The 21,641-nt window shown below is 41.3% G+C and overlaps 1 protein-coding gene across 3 annotated transcripts in view; it reads right to left on the reverse strand.

Moving 5' to 3' along the window:
* The window catches only part of GRIA2 (glutamate ionotropic receptor AMPA type subunit 2), a 93,714-nt gene extending 73,030 nt beyond the window's left edge, over positions 1–20,684 (reverse strand). For 2 of the 3 annotated variants that reach the window (XM_054202578.1, XM_054202577.1), the window contains exons 1-2: positions 20,582–20,669; positions 20,117–20,257 (exon numbers count right to left, since the gene is read on the reverse strand). In XM_054202578.1, the coding sequence (XP_054058553.1) occupies positions 20,117–20,257; positions 20,582–20,669 (229 nt within the window). Of the gene's footprint in view, positions 1–20,116; positions 20,258–20,581 lie in introns of all 3 variants that reach the window. The other variant, XM_054202579.1, reaches the window with a different exon arrangement.
* Positions 20,685–21,641: the final 957 nt, after the last annotated feature.

Consider the following 21,641-nt stretch of genomic DNA (forward strand, 5'->3'; position numbering starts at 1 on the left):
CATAAACAACACGAGATTGAAACAGAACTCATTCAAAATAAAAGCCCTATTGATTAGCAGAAGAGAACAGTTTCTAGCTCCTAAAATTGGGTGGACTTCTTTCATTTCATTCACAGGGGTTGGACTAGATCTCTGAAGGTCTCTTTCAACCTAGACCATTCTATGATTCATTTGTATGCAAACAAACAGGTCTTATCTGATATTTAGGAGGCTGTTAGATTATTAAACTACGATTCTTTTTTCCAGGCAGTTATCTCTATATTCAGACATTCATTCTTTGTTAGAAGGCATTTCACCGCCCTGGTGGAGTTATCTACTATCTTTGTACAAGGTATTTTATATTTACAGCTAGTATGAAAAACAGAAATAACACCTCCAGACCGCAGATGAGCAGGATTTCATACGTGCCTTTCTCATTCAATGTTGCTTTCCTTAAAATATTGTTTGAAACTAAAGGTCTCAATAATGAGCAGTCACATGGGCCCAGGACATCTAGATAATGCAACACCTGGCAGGAAGCCTTCAGCAAAAAGTCCGCTCGTGGTGCACAATGGAACCAAAAGAGGACCACTTGTGAAAGAGAAGCAGCTTTGTCTGGTACGAAACAAGATTCTGCACAAAGCCCTAAGAATCACATTTTTCAATGACACAAAATACATTTCATTCGCTTGTTCTTTGCTGCTAGAGATATCTGCTGACAACAATGGAATAAAACCAACAAAATCCATCTGAAATTTTATGACTGCAAAATAAAGTCTTACATTTCAGCTAGGACGCAAAGGATTAAGCATTTCACAGATTATACATCATAGATCTTATACTGTAACTCACACCTTGGAAGACCTGTATTCCATGGCCAGGAAAGGTCTATATTTAAGACCTATTTCTGCATTATTCTTGATTTACTTTTGTCTTAATTAATACTATGTGGTGGTTACCAGTAATCAAAGAAGAGCCCTTTTTATGTCATCACCTGGAAACTTAGTATTACATGAAATTTAGAAATACTCTTTTTTTAAAAAAAAATAACATTGACATTCACACACGCTCTAAAATATATACGCCATAAAAACAGGTTGTTCAATTTTTTGTGCATCTTAGTGTGACTCTTCTCCAAAAGAGAGGATGTATAAGAGATAATCTGTTAACTCTGCACCTATGCACCGTCTGCAATATAATGATTCTTGACTGAAAGCAGGGTAATACAGTACTTAACAGAAATAGGACAACCTCAGATTCTGGAGTGAGATTTAAGAATGGATTGGTCACAAACATTTTGGTAAGGCATTCATTTTCTGACAACTGAAACTTTTTGTTGAAATCAATCTTTTCCCCATTTCCTTCTTCCCTCTCATCCCAAAAGAGAATTTCTAATGTCCAAAATAGAGCTTTTGGCCACAAACATAAAGAAAAAGGACAGGGAAAAGGGCAAAGTGTTACCTAATTGTCAATTACTTAAAACAATACATTGGTTCAAGTACCCGAATCATGTAGAGGACAAGGGGACTTTGACTTTCCCCCTTTCATACAAATGCTCTGACATACTTCTTCTCCCTTCCATCTCTCTCCCTCCCTCCTGCCTACTTATTTTCTCTTCCTATATCTTTCACCCCCTCTTCAACTGTCTCTGTCTTTTTTCCTTACCCGTAAGAGATTTCTGGTGGATTGTTTTCCCTCAGTTATTAGAAAGGAAACTAATGTCAAAACAATGTATTTTTCCTTTTCTGTCAAACGGACTTCTTGCTTTGTAACCATCCCTGAGGAAATCTAGACTCATTTACAGCTCTACTGTAGACATTCATTATGACCTTGAGTAAATAATTTAATGTCTCTCCACCCCTCTTTTGCACTGCATGTGAAAAGAGGGAAGAAAGTTCTTCTGTCTCCCTCGTATACTTCAGTTCTGAGGTTTTTGGGCCAAGGTTTGGCACTTACTATACAGCTGTGCAATGTCTAATATAATAAACCTGCAATACCTCCAGGGACATCCAGACACAAATGTAATGCAAACAAATGCAGATGATGCTCTGCAGTACAAACTAGTTCTTATTTACAGTTGCTGAAGGGTTCTACCATGAAACTGTTTGCACAGTTGCTAAATGTACAACAATTATTCTTAATACTCGCTTATCAATACAGTAGTATTCACAGGCTTTTGGAACACTAAACCAGGTCGTCTCAAATTAGCAATTCCATATATTATGGCAGTCTGACACAAAAAAGTAATTGATAAAAAGGCTCTGTAGTTCAAATCCCTCAAAACTACTGACAGATGCAGACCAGCCTAAAAGTAGTATCCCAAGTGCTCTTAACAGCCGCTCATCATCTTCAACACTCCCCTTGTCACTAGTGTATGATACCCTTGAGAAAATGGAAATAATCTGAATGGAATACCAGGACTTCAGAAAACGCACCGATTCACTATTAGATTGAAAGTGTTATGTACCCTGACTTATAATGGCGTGAGTTGTAATGATGTGATTTATGAGATAATTATACATATGATTTACATCTGGTTGATAACAGCACACATTCAAAATCAGGATCTTCTCCTTTGTCATCTATTTCATGCTATGCTGCAGATTGACTGGCAGAAGCATTCCTCTTTCCATTGTTCTTCCCTAAAGATTAATATTTAGACCATACACTTTATTCCAGAGCATATATACTTTGTTTAACTTGAGCATAAGGTGAACTAAGTCTTTCAGTAAATAATTTTAAAAGAAAAATATCCACAAAAACACACACACACAAAAATTAACCCAAAAAAACCTCCAACACCCCTCCCCCCCGCCCCAGAATCGCCGAGGTTTGAAGACAAACCCGCTTCAAGCACGAGTTCATTTTTAAAGCCTAGTGGAACACTAGCCTACAGTTTGAAAAAAAGGATCTGTCTTCAGAGAATTGCAAGGCCCTGAAACCTACCAAACATTACTGTAAATAAAGGACTGGCTGATACTGGAAAGCTCTCAAACCACAGCTTGGTATCAAAAAGCCACTCTTCAGTCCAATTTGTATTTCTTCTTGAGAGAGAAGAAATACCAAATCTCAGACTAGAATTACACACCACTGACAGTTAAAACAGAACTCCAGAATAATGCAAACGCTGCTGTTCACGTTCAGGACTAAATTAGACCCGCTAAAACAATCAATTTCTTATATCAAGCATTTCACTTAATGCTACACAAGATAAAACACAGCAAAGCAAACAACGGAGGAGTGCTCTTAAAATGGCAATGTATTTTTCTCCCAGAAAAAGTATCATGCCTATAACTTATACATGGATTGAACTTGGCAGCACGAGCATCTGAAACAGGCTCTGGGGTTTGTAATGCCATGTAATGCATTGCCAGAAGTTAATAAGAATTCCAGAAAAGCACAGGATATATCACAGTACACCCAGAACCTTTTGTAAGGAAAGTGTATAGAGTTTTCTTGATAGCATAACGACTTCTTTTAGGCTTTTTTTTTTTCACCCTCAATCTTAGTGAATTTCTTTAGAAATTAGAAAAACTGAGAATTAATGCAACGTGAAACCACAGAATATTGCGATCGGAAAAAAGATTTTACCATGTTACTAGGAAAGTAATGTTATGCCTTTCTCTGAAGACTTCTTCTATTAAGCTAAATGTAAGCATAAATCAATTAAATTTGCTTTCTCTTTTGTATCTTCTTTTGCCCAAGAGTAATCTTTTTCATTACTGAAAACATGCATGTAGAAGTATATTGGTTCCTATTATTAAATATTCCAGAGCAAAGGCCAAGTCATACAAGGAGAATGGTAAAAGAGACACTTCTGACACCTCTCTGTATTCATAATTCCTGGAGTGGATGGCAGGAAATCTGGAATGTTGGCATGAATGCAAGACTGTCCTTAATTGTGTCATGCTGACGAGGCTTGCCCCTCTCACTCTGCTACGTAGAGTTCCAAAGTCATGCACTCCTGACACATGTCCCAATTCAGTCCTGCCCACGATGTGCTTCTGACAGATCACCTATTCTAGAAGAGGGATATGCAAAATCACAGGAGGAGGAGATAAAGCAGGAAGGAGGATTTGAAGTCACCTACAATATGCCAAGTGAATACCTGATGTCCCAAATAGTGAATACAATAGTAATACAGCAAACAGGATGAGGCCCTACACATTCACCATCCCCATGCCACTGGCTGGGCAACTCACATACAAACACCTAATCAATCTTCACTTAAAAACAAGGTGGCCAACTCCAGATTGCCTATTGCCAACAGCTCCTGGCCTGCATTTTCCCTAAACCACACCTGGACATTGGCTGTAGCTAACTGGCACAGATCAAAACCTGTAGTGCTGGTACAGCTATGTAACTAAGGCTATAAGCCCACCAGATGATAGCACATTATAGGCATTACCAGCAGTCAGAGAAGACTACTTGCAAGTTACAAAATAAGCAGTTACAAAGTTTAGTTAAAGGTGAAATCACTCCTGCTAATCAGATAGTCCTAAATGATTACTCATGAAAACTTTATACCACGTCCAGTCACTATGAATTGTTTAATCAACATCACGTGTTGTTTTATAACACACTCCTTAATATGCCATTGAAAAAATTACTTCACAAATATTTTCAAGTTTAATTGTTTGTCTTATTCTTACACTTTTAAAAATAACTTCTGTTTTGGAAGACTCCAAACATACAAGTTATAATAAATATCCTCAATCCCTGCAGACTGTACATATACATTTTTAAATTTTTTTAAACTGACAAATGTCCCTACTTTTAAGACCCAATCACCTGCAGACTTTGCCTACTAGAAGCATGTCTAAGGTTATGCTAGGGACGGGAAGAGCTCTCTTCTCCCGTCTAGTTTTTAGTCTACAAAACAACTGACAGGGAGTTAAGCTTCTGCTCAATGAGAATAATCTTCCAAGTTTCAGAACATGAAATTTGAAATTTAAGAAAAACAAACCACTACATCATGAGCTTCAATTGTTATTGAAAGAAAAATGCAAAATCCTTCTTGTCCACATTTTCTAGACTCTGCACAAAGGGTGAACAAATAACCATCCTGTATACTATGTGTTGCCTGCATCTCAAAAAATGGTAGATTATCACCACCACAAGATGGTACACATGCATATTTTCTGAAAAGACATTTTGTTTTGTTTCATTTGTTGTCAAAGAGTTCGTGAAAAGAAGTTAAAATATTGAAAGAAATACTATCAAGGTATTACATTTTTAGAAGAATCAATAACTGCTACCAGCCATATTACCAGAAAACTCATCCACAATACTGATGATTTAATTGAAACTATTCCTTTGAAAGATTTAATTACAGCTTATAATGAATTACAGCTAGATGTGATTAAAATTAACCATTTCTCAAAAAAAGAAAACTTCCATGACATTCACTACGAGAGAATATGTATGGCTAAAGAGCCAAACATTGAATCTGAAAAGGAATAACTTTAAAGACAGAGAAAAGTGCATAGGCAGACCTTCACGTTAGCCTACTCTGTTCAAGAAGATTTCTCTTGATTAAGTCATGTTTTCAAACAATCTCCAGAAGAATATTTGTGTTGAAGAACAAGAAATGGTTCAAAGGAATTTCCATCTTGAAAATTGCCAGAATTCCTAATTATTTTTTTTTTTTACTAATTATAGTTTATTTAGGCCAGTCAATTGGTGCATTCCGAGTTAATCATTGAGTAGTAGTAGTAGTATTGCTACCTAAGCAAATGGCTTGATTTTAATAAGGGCTGTATGTTCCGCTCAGCTGTGACTACCTGTGGTCAGCACACCCAGGAGTCCCATGGAGCACCTCTGGTCTGGATGAGAGCTCCTGCTGACATTTGGTGGGGTGACAGAGCACTGACTGTCCCTTCAAAAACACCCTTCTGTGTCAGAAGGAAATCCAGACATGCAAAAGAAAAAAGAATTGTAGCGTGTACTGGTACCCAGTCAGTATCACGACAGGATTAGAACTCCAGCCTCTACCTGTCATCAGTCGTAGTAATTTAAAAATGCAAAACTCGCCATTTAATTCAGCCATGTGTGAACTCTCTGTAATGTTTATTCTTAATTTAAAACACAAAATGTTTTCTGTATATTCTCTTTTTCATAATTATGTGGGTGAGCTAAACTGGGATGAACCATAGTCAAACGCATGGGGAAGGCTGGCAAAAATCCTGTGAACAGTATCCCTCCTGAGCTTTAGCAATTCCAAATAACTGTTGCTGGCATGCTAAGCACCCTGAAACTTTCAGGATTCAGCCCTATAGTAGCTGTCAGAGTGAGTTACCTCAACCGAATAGACATTTTGAAGGAAAATCTTGTAAACCTATTCCTGAGGGCTGCGTAAGATTTTGTGATCACTTATTTCATTGCCTGTAAAAAGGTACAGATACACCAGAACAAGGCTGTTCTGTTCATTTTTCTCTTGATGCACTTGTTTGTTATTCAACAGCATATCACTAGTTATTCATGCTATTATTCTGACTTCCAGGTTTAAATTGTTCACTTTTCCTGCTGCATATCAATAATTCAGATCTTGACAAGTGTTTTATTTGTTTCTAAGATCACCTTTCCTTGAAATTTTGCTTCCTGTTTCTACACATGAAATGAAAAATCAGCATAGTATATAGCATATATAGCACATATAATATGCCTCTAAAAGGTGATAGGAACATATTTTCCTTATGCACTTTACCCTAAATGGAACTTCATTTTTTGTGCACAGTAATTCAGAAAAAAAGGGTGGACAAAAACAAAAAAACCTGAGTGCTTTATTGCCATCTCCTACTTTTCCCTTCATAGAAATGGAGCATGATATGAATTAATCATTCCCTGCACAAAGATTATACAGAAATAAACAAGCTCATCTTATTTTTTCTGATGACCAAAAAGAAAATATCATTCCTAAAAATAACTCCTCTTCTCTTTTCCAATCAGCTCCTTTAGCAAATACTTTGGATGAAACAGATTGTCTGACAGATCATGAAAAGCACATAGAAAGTTGAGCATCCTTCTTGGAAAACATCCTGTCAACAGCATCCTAATCTTTAAACCTCGTGTCTATTAGCTTAAGTGTCCGTGAATGTAGCTGCCACAGCAGCTAAACAAGAAGAAATCTCTATCCACATAGCCAGAACTAAACATACACAGAACTCTATAGATTAAACCCCCTACCCTGAATTTTATCCAGAAACAACGAAGCAACTAGACCCATGGGAAGAGCAAGTACCATGTTGCTCATGACCAGTGCAGCTTAAAATACAAACAGCATTAACTTCTACCACCTAAAATATACAGTATAAAATACAAACTGTAACTTCAGGATAATAACGAACTCATCCAAAAAACGCATTGCAATCCCTACGGAAGGCCAAAAGACGAATTTTCTGTTACAATATCAAGTTCAAAAATATAGGTCTACTAGTACAAGATAAGATGAAGAACTTCAATACAATGAGAAACCTTGAAGTTAGTACATCCCAGAGAAAAACAGACCTGATCGTATAACTGCTTCCCTTTTCACGTGTAAAAAAATAGCCTTCTTGCCCTGGTCCCAACTGTGTTGCATAAAGATAAGGCAAAAAGTCAGCTCCTCTTTTCTGCCATGCTCTGAGCTCCCAGAGTCTCTCACTTCTTTCTATACCACTGGGCTATTCCACCTGCAACGTGGAAGATCTGCACAGCATCCAGAGCACCATGCAACTAGAGTGTTTAGACTCATTATAGCTGAGAAAGTAGCTTCTGGCCATTAATCCCCCTTCTTTTGCCTCAGAGCTGCGGTCAGTCACCGAAGAAGAGAAAAGAACAGTTTTAGTTTGATAGTTTCAGTTACAAGCTTCCAAATAGCACCTTTCTGTTCCTTAGGCTGACTTAATGTCTTTTCCATTAGGTGCCGATTTCATTGTTAAATATCTACTTCTCACCACTCAGTTTGGGTAACACAGGTGCCTCCAGCTTTGCTCCGTCCTGGACTCTTGCAAGTTCCCAGTTTGTACACAAGACAGTGTCATGCACCATAGTTTCCAAATCACTTTAGGGACTGGCCTGCATGGGCCTACTTTATGGAAGAGAATTGGAGACGTCACCACAGCTAGGAAGGACTCACACCGAGTATATAAAGCTGTCAAGGGTTACAGAACGAGGAATTCCCAGAAATATCAGAAGCAGCGTAAACTGCAATATGCACATCTAGCCTGGAGGTTAAAAGCGTGGAGGATGCATAGGACAGATCTGAACTGCATGAGACTTTTTTTCCCCTCTCCTACAGCATAGTCACAGTGAGGTACACCTCTTGCTGGCTTGTCAAGTTATACAGTCTCTCCTTTGCTCTGTCATGCACATTTAGGAAGCTGCTTTGGAGTGAGATGAGATCTCTTGAGTTCTAATACAGAAAGCATTCAGAAAAACAAACAAGCAAGCAAACAAAAAAACCCACTTTACATCCATCACTTATGTCACTATCACCCAACGGATCTGTGTCCTAAACAAATCAGTCAACTGAGCAAGGTGTTCCTAATAAACTTCAACACAGAAAGCAGAAAATTCTAATGAGACAGACTAGGGTTCCTGAAATGGATGCTTTTGGTATACTTAACTGGTTGTCGGAAATTAAAGGAGGAAAAGGAAGCCTACAGAAGAAAAGCAGAGTTCTTCTTTATGGGGAAAAAAAAAAACAGACCAAAACCAAAGATAGTTAAATTGCAGTGCACAAAACTAATCTCACCATTGGTAAGCAATCTGTAGTGGCATGACTAGGTTAACCATGTTCCTGCAAACATTGCTAGCTTCCTCAGGAAGTTTCAAGCAACATTTAGTAAATAAGAAACCTAATTTTAAAGGCACAAATTTCTTGCTACAGAAGTACCAGTGTGTCAAAATTAAATAATTAGCACAATTACTTTCACAGTCTTTTTAACAACACTGTAGTAGCAACACTTGGAGAACTGTTTTAAGCACTATGAGAACAGAACAAGGAAAGAAAAAAAAAACCTTCAAAATTAGATCTACATTGTTGAAATATATCAACTATATGAAGAGAGGAAGCACAGCAAGTGAACTTTTTTTTCTAATACATCTGATTTTTAAGGCAGTTGATAATTAGTTTGGAAAACGGCTTCTAAAAGCCGCAACATATACATCTCAAGATGTCATGTAACAATGAAATGTTGCAAAAATTGAAGACTGCAATTTCCTGGAGAGCAAGATAAAGCCAGAAACACAGGCACCGGAAATCGCGATTCTGCCTACCAAAAAATGGGAAGTAATGCTAGGAGCCGCAACACTGACTGAACCACTGTATTGATGGTCCAAAAGGAATTCAGAAATGGTTCCATACAGAAAGGAAAACAAAAATACTAAAATGAAGCGAACCATTCTTTGCATCTCCAGAAGGACAAAACTAACAGAAAAAGCAGGTGTCTATGTGGTGGGCTGACCCCTGTTGGATGCCAGGTGCCCACCAAGGCCACTCTATCTATCACTCCCGTCCTCAGCTGGACAGGGGAGAGAAAACAGAACAAAAAGCTCATGGGTCAAGATAAGGACAGGGAGATCACTCAGCTATTACCGTCATAGGCAAAACAGACTCGACTTGGGGAAATTTATTGCCAATTAGACGTCAGCGTAACTCATACTCTTCCCCTGCTCCAGTGTGGGGTTCCTTCCAACGGGGTGCAGTCCTTCAGGAACAGACTGCTCCAGCGTGGGTCCCCCACATGACCACAAGTCCTGCCAGCAAACCTCCCTTCACAGGTCCACGGGTCCTGACAGGAGCCTGCTCCAGCGCGGGCCTCTCCACGGGATCACAGCCTCCTTTGGGCATCCACCTGCTCCGGCACAGGTTCCTCCAGGGGCTGCAGGTGGGTATCTGCTCCACCATTAACCTCCATGGGCAGCAGGGGGACAGCCTGCCTCACCAGGGGCTTCACCACAGGCTACAGGGGAATCTCTGCTCTGGTGCCTGGAGCTTCTCCTCGCCCTCCGTCTTCACTGACCTTGGTGTCTACAGAGTTGTTTGTCTCACTCCTCTCTCCTGGCTGCTCTCCAACAGTTTCCCCCCCTGCCCCCACTTCTTAAATACGTTCTCACAGAGGTGCTACCACCACTGATGATGGGCTGAGCCTTGGCCATCAGCGGGTCCATCCTGGAGCCGGCTGGCATTGGCTCTATCAGACATGGGGGAAGCTTCTAGCAGCTTCTCACAGAAGCCACCCCTGTAGCCCCCCTGCTACCAAAACCTTGCCACGCAAACCCAATACAGTGTAGTAATAGCGGAGGCTCTTCAACGTGTTGGAATAGGCTTATACTACCCTTGAAAGTATGTATTTATTCGGAATGACTAAGTCATGACTTAGTATGATCCACACTTTCTACTACAAACACGAACTAATTGCAACAGTACTTAACAGCCTACAAAAATGTCAGAGTTCCTAAAAGTTGTTTGGGTCTTTACAGACATGCTCTTTTCTCATGAAACTCAGGAAATTATTCAGGTTACTAAGTACATGTACCAAGCGCTTACTTTAGACACTGGAGTATCTGAGGCATCCCCATAGGCTGCCAGACGTGCTACAGGACTTACAGGACACTCACATTGTCTGGAGCTGTACTTCGAGGTCACACAGGATAGCGTGAGTATCACAAACTGGGTCTTCAGGTGTATTAACCGCCAGTGAATTTAAAGTGCCTCCAGAAATTCAGACATTGAAGAATATATTCTCTTTTTATCATATTGAAATAGAAGTGAGGAGATAAGCTCAAGGAAACATTAAGTGCTCCACTTGCTAAAAGTTCAATATTTGCTGCTCACAGATGCTTGCTTACTTCTATAGCAGAAGTTCACTACTGAGTTCTATAAAGTCAAGCCAAAAATGCATTTTCCTACAAGTGAAAAAGGAGTTAAGAAAAAAATGAAAATTTCAAATTTATGCAAACATTTTACCAAAGAATAACATCCATGATCAAATGCCAGCAAAGGAAGGGAGCAAGCATTATGTTTTTCCTCTTCACCTACAGAAACACAGACCAAATCTTTACTTTTTTAGCTAAGCTAACAGTTCTATTCACATATTTATACTAAATTGAAATGGTCTAATAATTTCTCTAAAGTTTCCATACTGAATCCTGACAAAGCACTCAAGAAATATGTGCAATACTAAAAAAAAAAACAAAAAAAAACAACAAAAAAACAACAGGGTCATATATAAGCATGTACTGTAAAGTTTGAAAAAATATTCTGTAGGTCCAATAGATGCTCAAACATTTTAGCACTTTTTAGGAATTGTCAGTAAAAGGACTGAATGACTTTCCAGTCATAACTTTTCAGAATTTCAGCATGATCCACTCTCACCAAATGAAAGCACCTTAAAATGGGCCAGATGTAAGGCTGTGAGTGAAATTAAAACACACTTATACTGCAATTTATAATGTATAGTGACTCATATTTTCATCTATTTCCTGATCCCTCAAATCCATCCAGTCTTTAAATATAATAAAATTATATGATTATGTTTCCAAGTGTTCATTTAAAATGACTTCAAAAGTTTAAAGCTATGTATAAATCTGGTCAATTAATATTTGTTGATTGAGCAATTATTTAAATAATATAAATGAATTTTCCTAACATTGTCTTTGTTTTCCTTTATCATAATAAAAAATAATAACAAAATAATAACACATAAATTAACACACATAAAAACAATAATAATAACAAAAAAGGGCAAGAAATTGTCTTCCTGCTTCCAAAACCTAAAAGTTACTTTTCCCCCTTCCTGCATCAGGACAAAAGTAAGATTACTGACATTTTTTCCACTAGAAAATTAATCAAGGCAGGAAAAATGAAGAAGAGTGACAGACGGAAAGGGAGACCGATGCCAAAATAAAAATGGTGCAGCACTAAGGGCATTCAACTGGGAAGTCAAAGACAAAGGGTTAAATTCAGGTCTTCTGTCTAACATGGACAAGATAGGAAATAATTGGGCTAAATCCTGGATGATTCTCCTAACCACTCCCTGTAAATCTGGTGTGGATCAGTCCTGCTTCTGCTATAAGTAACGTTGTTGTAGCTTATGTAAGTATTAGCTTGGCATGCACTAGCCACACAAATTATTTACCTTGCTTTCCAAATATCACACCTGGAATAAAATCCCTGATATCAGCACATCTGCACAGGGCACAATCATGTAGGAAAGTTTTGCTGCTTGCAGGACCCCACATTTGTACCCATCACTCCCTCTGAGACTGTACTATTAAAGTGTTATGGAATTTCCCAAATTCATATGAAGGAAAAACAAAGAGAAAAAAAAAATCAGCATTTTGGCTTGGAAGACATTTTGTCAAAAACAACTCAGAACTACTATTAGGGAGGAACATTTTGAGCAAGCTAATCCTCAACATCCTCGATTTCAAAGATTTATGAGATTATTGAACAAATTACTCTGACTTGCTCAGAGCTGTATGGTCTATTTCATCAGCATACATCTGCAGACATTCAGAGATAGCTTACACATATACAAGGGAATGCCACACATTGAAATATTTTAGATCCACATTACATGGAATGGTAAACCACATTAGCCTTTTCATTTTATGGATACAGACCAGAGTCCTACAACTACCACATACATCCATAAAGAGCAGAAAACCAAAGAAAATAAAACAAATCCTTTCTCCAGGCTGCAAAGCAGTTGCAGAACTGTTCTGCAGAGCTCTCCAGCCCTGTTGCTGACATGATCTCTGAAAACAGTCTTCTCCGTATAGATGATGATAAGATCTCCATGTTACCTAACAGATTGCTGCTTCTCTATCACATCAAGTGCTTAAAAAGAATATGTTATTTTTAGTTTTCATAGTGTGAGAAAGAAAAATCAGTTCACTCCATCTGCAACAAACAGAGGCTTCTTTTCCACCCCAAGTCATGTTTTTAAACTTTTAAACACATTTATACTGACTATAAAGTAAAGTGGTATGACAGTCTTAAGCACAGCAACCTGAAAAATTGCAGCATCAAATCAATGCAATATTAACTACCTGAAATTGAGATTAAACTGAATAGGTGGAATAGCACAGCAAGCATGTGTTCATATATCTATTTTGAACATTTCATATAATTAGCTACTGGCCCTTATTGAGCTCTGAAACTCTTCTACCACTTGTGTGAGTATGCATTTATGAGTCAGGGCCAATACGAATGTTTTACAGAATTTTGTCCTACTCTTGTCCATTGGAAAAAATAATTTGAAAAAAAAAATGTCCATTTTAAAACACAAATAGCACAGTACTCTTTCTTTTCAGCAGTGAAATGCAAGCACATTTACCTTCTGTAGTTAAGTAATGAAGACATCATTTTCATGTGCAATAAAGCCCAGTAAGTCATTCATGGACTAGTTGAAGCGATTGGTAATTCAGTTACAGACCCAGCACCCCAAGCACACAAAGCAATCCCACGCTGATTTAAGTGAATGAATACAGACCTGAATATCCTTCCTCTGATATCAAATAAAATAGTATAACAGAGCTGAAATAAGACATTTCTTGTGCTCGATTCCATCACCTTTAGTTGAACAGCATGTAACATTTCAACCCTCAAAAAAATCCTATTAATTTCTCTGAGTCAGGTTTGGGAGCAGGTGGTGGGAGACAGTAGTAGCTGTAGCTGAACCACACCTTGTTGCAGAATCATAATTAATATCTTTTTCTTGTAATTTTTTTTTTTTTTTTACACTCTCATAAAGCAACTAGCCATTAAGTATCTGTATATTAGATCAGATTCAGGACAGAAATGTTAACTCTCTATGTTAATTTCCCAAATGGGAATTTTAGGGGGAAAAAAGTAACCTCCCCATAAACTGCCTGAGTTGAGAATCTGTCTTAAAACAATGGAAAAGAAAAAAAGAAAAAAAAAAGAGTAATCAAATCTTTTTTGATTAATGAAATTTAATCAATTTAATCAAAGATTAAACGAGGGGCCATAGCAGTGTTGCATTAGAAAAAATCAAAAATGTTCTATGGCAGGCTTAGATACAGATAGATAAAGAAAAGTAAATAGTGTTTCAAAAGACATCTATACCACTCTGTAACTGCACGCAAATAAATACAATAGCAATATTTTAAGCACAGTTATTGATTTTAGAAGGTGCAATATGAATTTGTTCAACATGTGGTTATTTAAAGCCTGTTTTTACTCCCTACTGTTGATCTGGTTTACATTCACTATGTTTGCCTGATGCTTTTATTCACTCCTTATTGTTTATCCATAAAGAATTCATTATTGGAAGGACTTATCCATTTAAATCAAAGCCTTTTTTCAGGTTTAACAAGGTTACATCTAATATGTACTTGTAGTCAATGCAGTTTTGGCATTTTTTTATGAACTTATTAAAGGAAAACATTACAGTTTCAAGACAAAATAATAATGATGTTCCACAAACTTACATGTTTTGTCTAAAAATATGCAGGCTTTTGCCCTATACCTTTTCAGAAATCTAAATGGCAAAAGGAATTAATCCCCTGTCCACAGTCTTCTAAAAGTAGATGCCACTATATTAATATTCTGATAAATGCAATGATCAGTTACAAAATAATGGAAAAATCTTGTTCATTTCAGAAATGAAAGTTCCAGTTAACTGTCATATGAGAAGCCCACTCACATATACATATGGAAAGAGTTTGATATATGCAACTAAATGTTTTATCTATTCAGGTATCTTTTCAGTGTTATTTTCAGTCTGACCTGACATTCCTTGTCTTCAGTTGCAGTGATGTTGGTTCCAGAATATGAGCACGAACATTCAATATAAAAAATCGGTAATTCATGCACTCAGTTCACAGGGGTGAGAACACCGACTTAAAGTGATAAATCATCTTACTAGTAAGAACTCTGAGATAATCCTCTTCAGAAAATTAATTGTAGGGTTTACCCAATGTCCTCGTTTTTATTTATGTGACATTTAAAATAAACTATTGTTCGCTATAGAAGTATGTATGTACATTTAAATATACATGTGCATATGCACACATACATATATGCACACGTTTATGTTTACTGCAGGTTACTTCCTCCTTTTAATTTCCTAAACATTAGTTCTACCAGCACATATTAGAGAATCGTTAATTTAAAATTTTATTTTCCTTGAGCAAATATTTTTTTTAGAATTTAATCATGTTTTCACAGAAGATGCCTGATAAATTAATTATGCTGATTATCTTAATTTTTTTACATAACGGTAATAGAATGGTCTTTACCTTTTTAATGCATTTTCAAACTAATAACATATTCCCAGTTATTACATACTTCCCTAGTAATTATCAACTGTTCAAAAAGAATTATTTAGCTGTTAAACATGCCTTAATTCTCAAAAATATTTTAATCACGAGAAGCTTGATAAAAGAACTAAAGAAATTGGCAGTAACGGTATCACTTAATGCAGTGGCCTTTGGTTTAGGGTCTGTAACACACGCTGGACAGTACAATAAGTCTTATGTACGCAAGGAGTTTAGTACGTCCCCAGCTATGTGCAGTCAATAGTCCTATCAAAGTCGGTGTAAATTATAGCATTTCATTAGCATAAAGAGAAAAAAGGTATTACATTCTCATATCTTAAATATAAATAAAGGCATATGTAAACATATGAATATATTGAAGAGACCGACTGATAATATTCGTTGATTTAAAAGCTTGGTTGGTATGTTTAAGGCTTGATTGATATGCTACTCACAGACTGTTATTAAATATAACTCACTTTAAGCTTTGTAAGAGTAAAATATATATTCATACTATATTCAAAACTGCATGGTAAATTTTTATTTCAGATATATGGACAAAATTAATGCAATGATCACATAATAAAAATCTGAAAAGTCAAGTAGCCAAGCCAAAACCGTCGTATTTTATCTGCCCACATTCTGGATCACGGCTCTGTGAAAATGCTCTGTGAGCCAGTAGCAAAGATGCACAGCAGGGACAGCACTGTCACACAATAAATACCCCAGGTTTCTTTACGAATAACTCTCAGGAGTAGATTAAGGTTTAAAGTTTGCTACAGGGCTTGATTTTGAGGGGAGAAATGTTTTGAGAGTAGCAAAAGCATCAGAGTTCCTATCGTAGGCTACATCCTGGTTTCATTGTATCATTTTACTACCCGAAACCCATCTAATCTTGTCCATTTTAATTACAAGAGGGTACAGAACCTATTTCACATCTGCTCACCAAGCCTGAGAAGTATTTTGTAGTGAAAAGGAAATGAGAAGGACCAGGAATACGAACGAACTGAAACATAAGCATTTCACAAATTCCTCCTTTCCTTCAAAATTGGTTCTAATCATTTATTGTGAAATATATTTGGGCTTGGTCCACAGTAATTTTAATTCAAATAAATGCATCTAAATTTCTCACATCTTTACCACTACAGGATTTTTTTTTTTATTATTCTTTAATCATTTTGCCAGCAGTATGCTGAATGCTATTTCTTTAAGAATGCAATCTATAGCATTATATTCCAAAATGGCTGGAAAAACCTCTGCCATGACTCCCAAGTTGCAACATGCTAGATATTCATAGGTTTCCAAAACTGCTGGTTGAAGATATAATGAAAGGATCTAAGGTTTATGCATGAATCAGCATCCCCTTGCCATAATGTCATGGTGCAGTGATCCCTGCAGAGCTGTAAGACTTGATTTAAAACAGAGAAGCTCAACACTAGCTCTTGAGCCAGCAGGCAAGATCGTGCATGTATTACCTCTGTGCTGAAACTACTATATGAAAAACTTGTTACAGTTATGAAGGTTTTATAGTACTCCATAGGAAACCTCTCTTTAGGTGACTCCAGTATCCTTCCAGTGAAAAAAATACGTGAGTACATAATACAGCTATCCCTGTTTGGGTTGGTGGATTTAAGAGGAAAGGACTTCATCTTCACCAGTTTTCCTCTTTTCTTGTTTTGAAGGGAAAATCTGATGTCGCTGATGGTCAGCACTTCTCCAGTTAGACCAAACTCAATTACACTGTGCTGAAGGACAATAAAGTCCAGTGGTTTGGATGCCTTCCAATTCCACCCCATGAATTACCTGCAGTGCTGTACCTCTGCCCCAGCTGTTAAAAGCCAAAATGGTCCCTGTTAGAGTGAACCACTTTATTAACATTTGCCTTTACCAGCTAGGCTGTAATCCTCTGAATCACCAAGAATTCTCAAAGAGGGCTAAGTCTATCCCACTTCTCTTGAGGGCTGTAACAGTAGTGATGGCAGTGAACATTTCTCTTTATCGTGCCATCAGTCTGAAGAAAGACTGCACCATCTCTCAATCAAAACCATTAAGCCTCCTAGTGACACCGACTTGCAAGGTGTCAAACTGCAATTAGATTCCAACAGCTACTCCTGATGACCTGTCAACACAGCTTTGCACAAGACTTGCAACAGTCCAACAACCTAAAATGACTATTTGTTGTGGATATATTATGCGAGTTAAGGCTAGCTACTCAGACTCTCCATTTCTCCTCTGCTACACACATATTCTGGTCACCTGGAATTTTAGGAACCTAATTTAAAAGTAGTACCAGTAATACAACTCGTTCATCTAAAACCTGTTTGCCCCATCAACAAACTCTGAGCAAGTGCTGATAATAAGTTTGAAGATTCCTTTAGATAGTTTAACAGTGGGTTTTTTGTTTGGCTGTTTTTAACGCAGATGGAATTGTATGCCCCCATTTTCCTCTAGCTCCTGCGCAGCGGCAGGGTCACACAGGCTGGGGCGCATGGCCACACACCGCTCTTCCCACACCATTTCCCAGAGCTTCTGCAGCCTGAGAACAGGCTGGTTTGTGGTTTTTAAATTGGAAGTTGAAATGTTTCAGTTGTTGATTTTAGAAAATTTATGTGGTATTCTCTGGGCAGAAAAAGGTCATTACTTCTATGATGGTATAAGCCTGCCATTACGTTTCTGCGAAGGAAAATTACCTTGCTGGAGTGAAATACCTGGGTGAATACTGAACCATTTTCAGTTTCATATTATCCCACTTTTCTGTGACCTTCTTTTACACCTGCATTGTTTAACTGGTGATAGTGCTGGTTTTGGACGTAGGTTCTTTGTAAGCTACTCTGAAAAAAAAACCACCACAAAACCCCAAACTGCAGATTTTTCAATATTTCAAATGAGAACAAGCATAAAGGGGACAAAAAAAGATGGATTATCCTTAACCATTTCTGCACGAAGTGCTCTGCAATCGACTGCTAAATTCTGCTTTTTATATGGCAAATATTTGTCTTCGGAACTCCTCATTCTCCAATCAAACCTTTCTTGGAAGGTAATCAAGGAAACACTATACATATTTTTAGCATATGTTTCACTAGTCAATTAACTCCAATTGACAAGATGACTTGACTAAACCATCAGTGGTGACTGAGGTGATGAAAAGGCAAGTACATATTCACATGTTAGTTTGGTGCTCTTCAATCTGCTTGAAAATGGAAGCCTTGGACAAGCTTCAGGCAAAGGGAAACCTGAAATGTGGATAGCATCTCCCTTCTGGTGGAAGTCTCAAAAGTCCGTCACTGCAGTCTACAGCCTACACATGTCATCTGAGTATTGTGTTCTCCAAGGAAGAGAGTTAAGCTCAAGAACAAGGCAGGTGCATGACACAAACACTGATAAAAAACTTGATGGGGTTGGAGAAAAATACGTATCCTTTACCTTCTCAAAGACAAGGTGGCTATACTTATCTCTAGTACCAGTAGGAAAAAAAAATATTCTGGCGTTTCACACAAATTATTTTCAGGATTTCATTGACTTCTCAAAACTGAGAAACAAAGAAAGACCCACCACATTTTCACAGAATGCCATGTAGACCACTACACAACACCTTACTTCACCGACAGTTCTAGTAACATATACTGCAAATACTAACCACAAGCAGTTCTGGTTGCTGGAAACCCGCATTACCTAATAAAGGAAGAACTCCCCAAGCAGCTTGCAAAGATTGGCAACGCAGCCTCAAACCAGCCTGTGGCTGGTTACGTGCTCTGACCTTTTCTGACTTCAGCTACGTGTGCTATACCCTCCCATCCTCACACATGCCACTGAAAGAGCTCCGTGGCTTGCGCTCTTGCACCACCTATCCCAGCCTCTGTGCCGAGACGCCCCTCGTCAGCACCACCGCACCTACCACAACGCGGCTAAAAAAAAAAAAAAAACAACCAAAAAAAAGAAAACCGAAAAGGTCGCCAACGGAGGGAAATTGCTCTCGCTGACTGCTCATCTTCAGATTCAGTGTCCCTTACGGCTTGTCCCCGGGAGGGACGGGGAAACGCCGGGCGGCCGATGAACCGCAGCTGGGAGGGAGCGGCCAGCACGGCACCAGAGCGGGCTGGGCTACCTCCTCCTCGCTGACCCCACCGCTGCCGGGCCACCGGTTTCACCAGCAACGGGGCACCTCAGGCCGGACAGCGGGGCGGCCCAAAACCTCTCCTCGCTGCGGGAAGGGCAGGCAGAAGCAGACATGGCTGCGGGACACCCCCCTTCCCCATCCAAGGGCTCCTCTCTTCGCCTTCCCCATCGCCTCCCCGAACGATGCATGTGCTCCGCGACACGCGTGGGACCGGGACCGGCCTCACCGGAGGCGGAGTCAAGGCAGAGCCCCACCGGCTGCTCGCCGACGGGCGAGGGCTGGCCGCCAAAGGCGCGGGGGCGGCGGGAACCCGCCGCCCCCGCGCCTTTGGCGGCCAGCCCTCGCCCGTCGGCGGGCGAGCAGGCAGGCCCCGGGGACCACCCCCCCACCGGGAGCCCACCAGGGAGATGAAGCCCGCAGCGCGGCGTAAAATGGCTGATCGCCCCTCCGCAGCCACCCCGCTCCGCTTCGCGCCCCCTCGGCGTCTGCCCACCGGTTAAGAAGGCTCCGCAGCCGCCTTATGTAAGGCGCGGGGAGAACCGGGCGACGGGAACCATTTTAAACCTCGGCCAGGGCGGGGGAGGCGCACGGAGACCCCGGGGACGGGCGCTCCCGCGGCTCAGCGCCTTCCCCACCCCCCCCCCCCCCCCAATTACCGCACCGCGCACACACACACCGCACCACCACCCCCCGCTCCGCGGAGTGCGCAGGCGCCCGGGGCAGGCTGTGTCGGCGGCACCCCTTACTCACAGGCGTTGGTGACGGCGAAGCTGTTGGCCACCTCCAGGTTGTCGATGTGGGGCGTCAGCCTGAACTCCGAGGTGGAGAACTGAACCATCCCTACCCGAAACGCGCTGTACTCCTGATCGGCGCCCCTCGGGAACAGTCCCCCTGCAGGGAAATACACACACACACGCATCAGGCGGGCAGGGAAGCGCCGCGGCCGGCTCCCTTCCCGCCGCCGGGGCTGGGCTGGGCGGGGGTGCCGGTAGGGATGCCGGAGCGATCCCGACAGCGGGTCCCGTCCCGTCCCCGGCCGCCGCGGTAGAGCCCGGGAGGGGGGAAGGCGAGGGGACGCGGCTGCTGGAGGGGAGCGGCGGGTGGGTGCCGCGGCGGGGCCGGGCTCGCCGGCGACACGAGGGGAATGCCGGAGGGGACGAGGGACAGGAGAGCCGTCGGGAGGAGCGCGATGTCCGCCGGCAGGAGGGCACCTACCGATCTGTATGCTGTTAGAAGCGACCCCCCAGATCAGTCCCCACAACGCGGGAGCCAGGAAGACAGAAATATGCATAATCTTTTGCATTTCCAGGAAAAGTAGAGCATCCACAAAGCCACGGAAACAGCCCTTTCCTCCTTCTTCTTCCTCCTCCTCCTTCTCCTCCGCCGCCGCCGCCGCCGAGCGCGCTCCTCAGCAAATTAGATCCTCGACCGGCCGGCGGGGGCAACCCAACCACGGCGGGGAAGAAACGAAAACGGCCCCTCGGCGGGCGCAGGAGGAGCCGCTGCCGCCGCTCCAATCCTCGTCCCGGCTCCGGAAATGAAGGTGGGAGGAGGGGGACGAACGACGACGGGGACGACGACAACAGCGACGGCGCCGCTGTGCTCCCGCCGCCTGAGCGCGCCCGCCGCCCAGCCCTGCCCTCACACGCGCTCGCCCGCGCTCCCTCGCGCTCAACGGCCGGACGACGCAGCCGGCGAAGCGGCGGCGGCGGCGCGCCTGCGCGAGCGGCGCGGCCGGCGGGAGCGCGCCCCTCCCGCCCCACTTCGCCGCCTCGCCCCGCCCCTTCGCGCGCCGCCGCCGCGAGGGCCACCGCCAGCCTTCAGCACCGCGGACAGCGGCGCGGCGGCTGGCGGGGGGCGGCGGGAGCACCGTTGGGGTCACCGCCGTGTCCCGTCCCGACCCCGCTGCCTCCAGGGCGAGGGGTTATTCCCACCTCTCCCCCGCCATCCACCCCGCCTGGCCCCCCGAAAGAGCGTCCGTGAGGCGGGGTACCCCGGCCCGAAGGTCGCCCCCCGGAGGGACGCGCCGGTCCGCGCAGGGTGCGGAGCTCCTCGCCGTTCGGCTGCTCGAAACGGATAAAAAAATCAGAGAAACGAGTCGGTCACACGCCGGTTTCTTCTCCGTGACAGCGGGAGATGTTAGTTTGCATGGAAAGTAGAAATAAAAAAAAAAAAGGCACAAAAAAGCCCCACAAAACCCAAACGCCTACTTTTTTTCAGGTTTATTTATTTATTTATTTATTTATTTATTAAAATTTCACTAGTCCTTATTAGG

This window comes from Rissa tridactyla, chromosome 5 (assembly GCF_028500815.1).
Source record: "Rissa tridactyla isolate bRisTri1 chromosome 5, bRisTri1.patW.cur.20221130, whole genome shotgun sequence".
Lineage (NCBI taxonomy): Eukaryota > Metazoa > Chordata > Aves > Charadriiformes > Laridae > Rissa > Rissa tridactyla.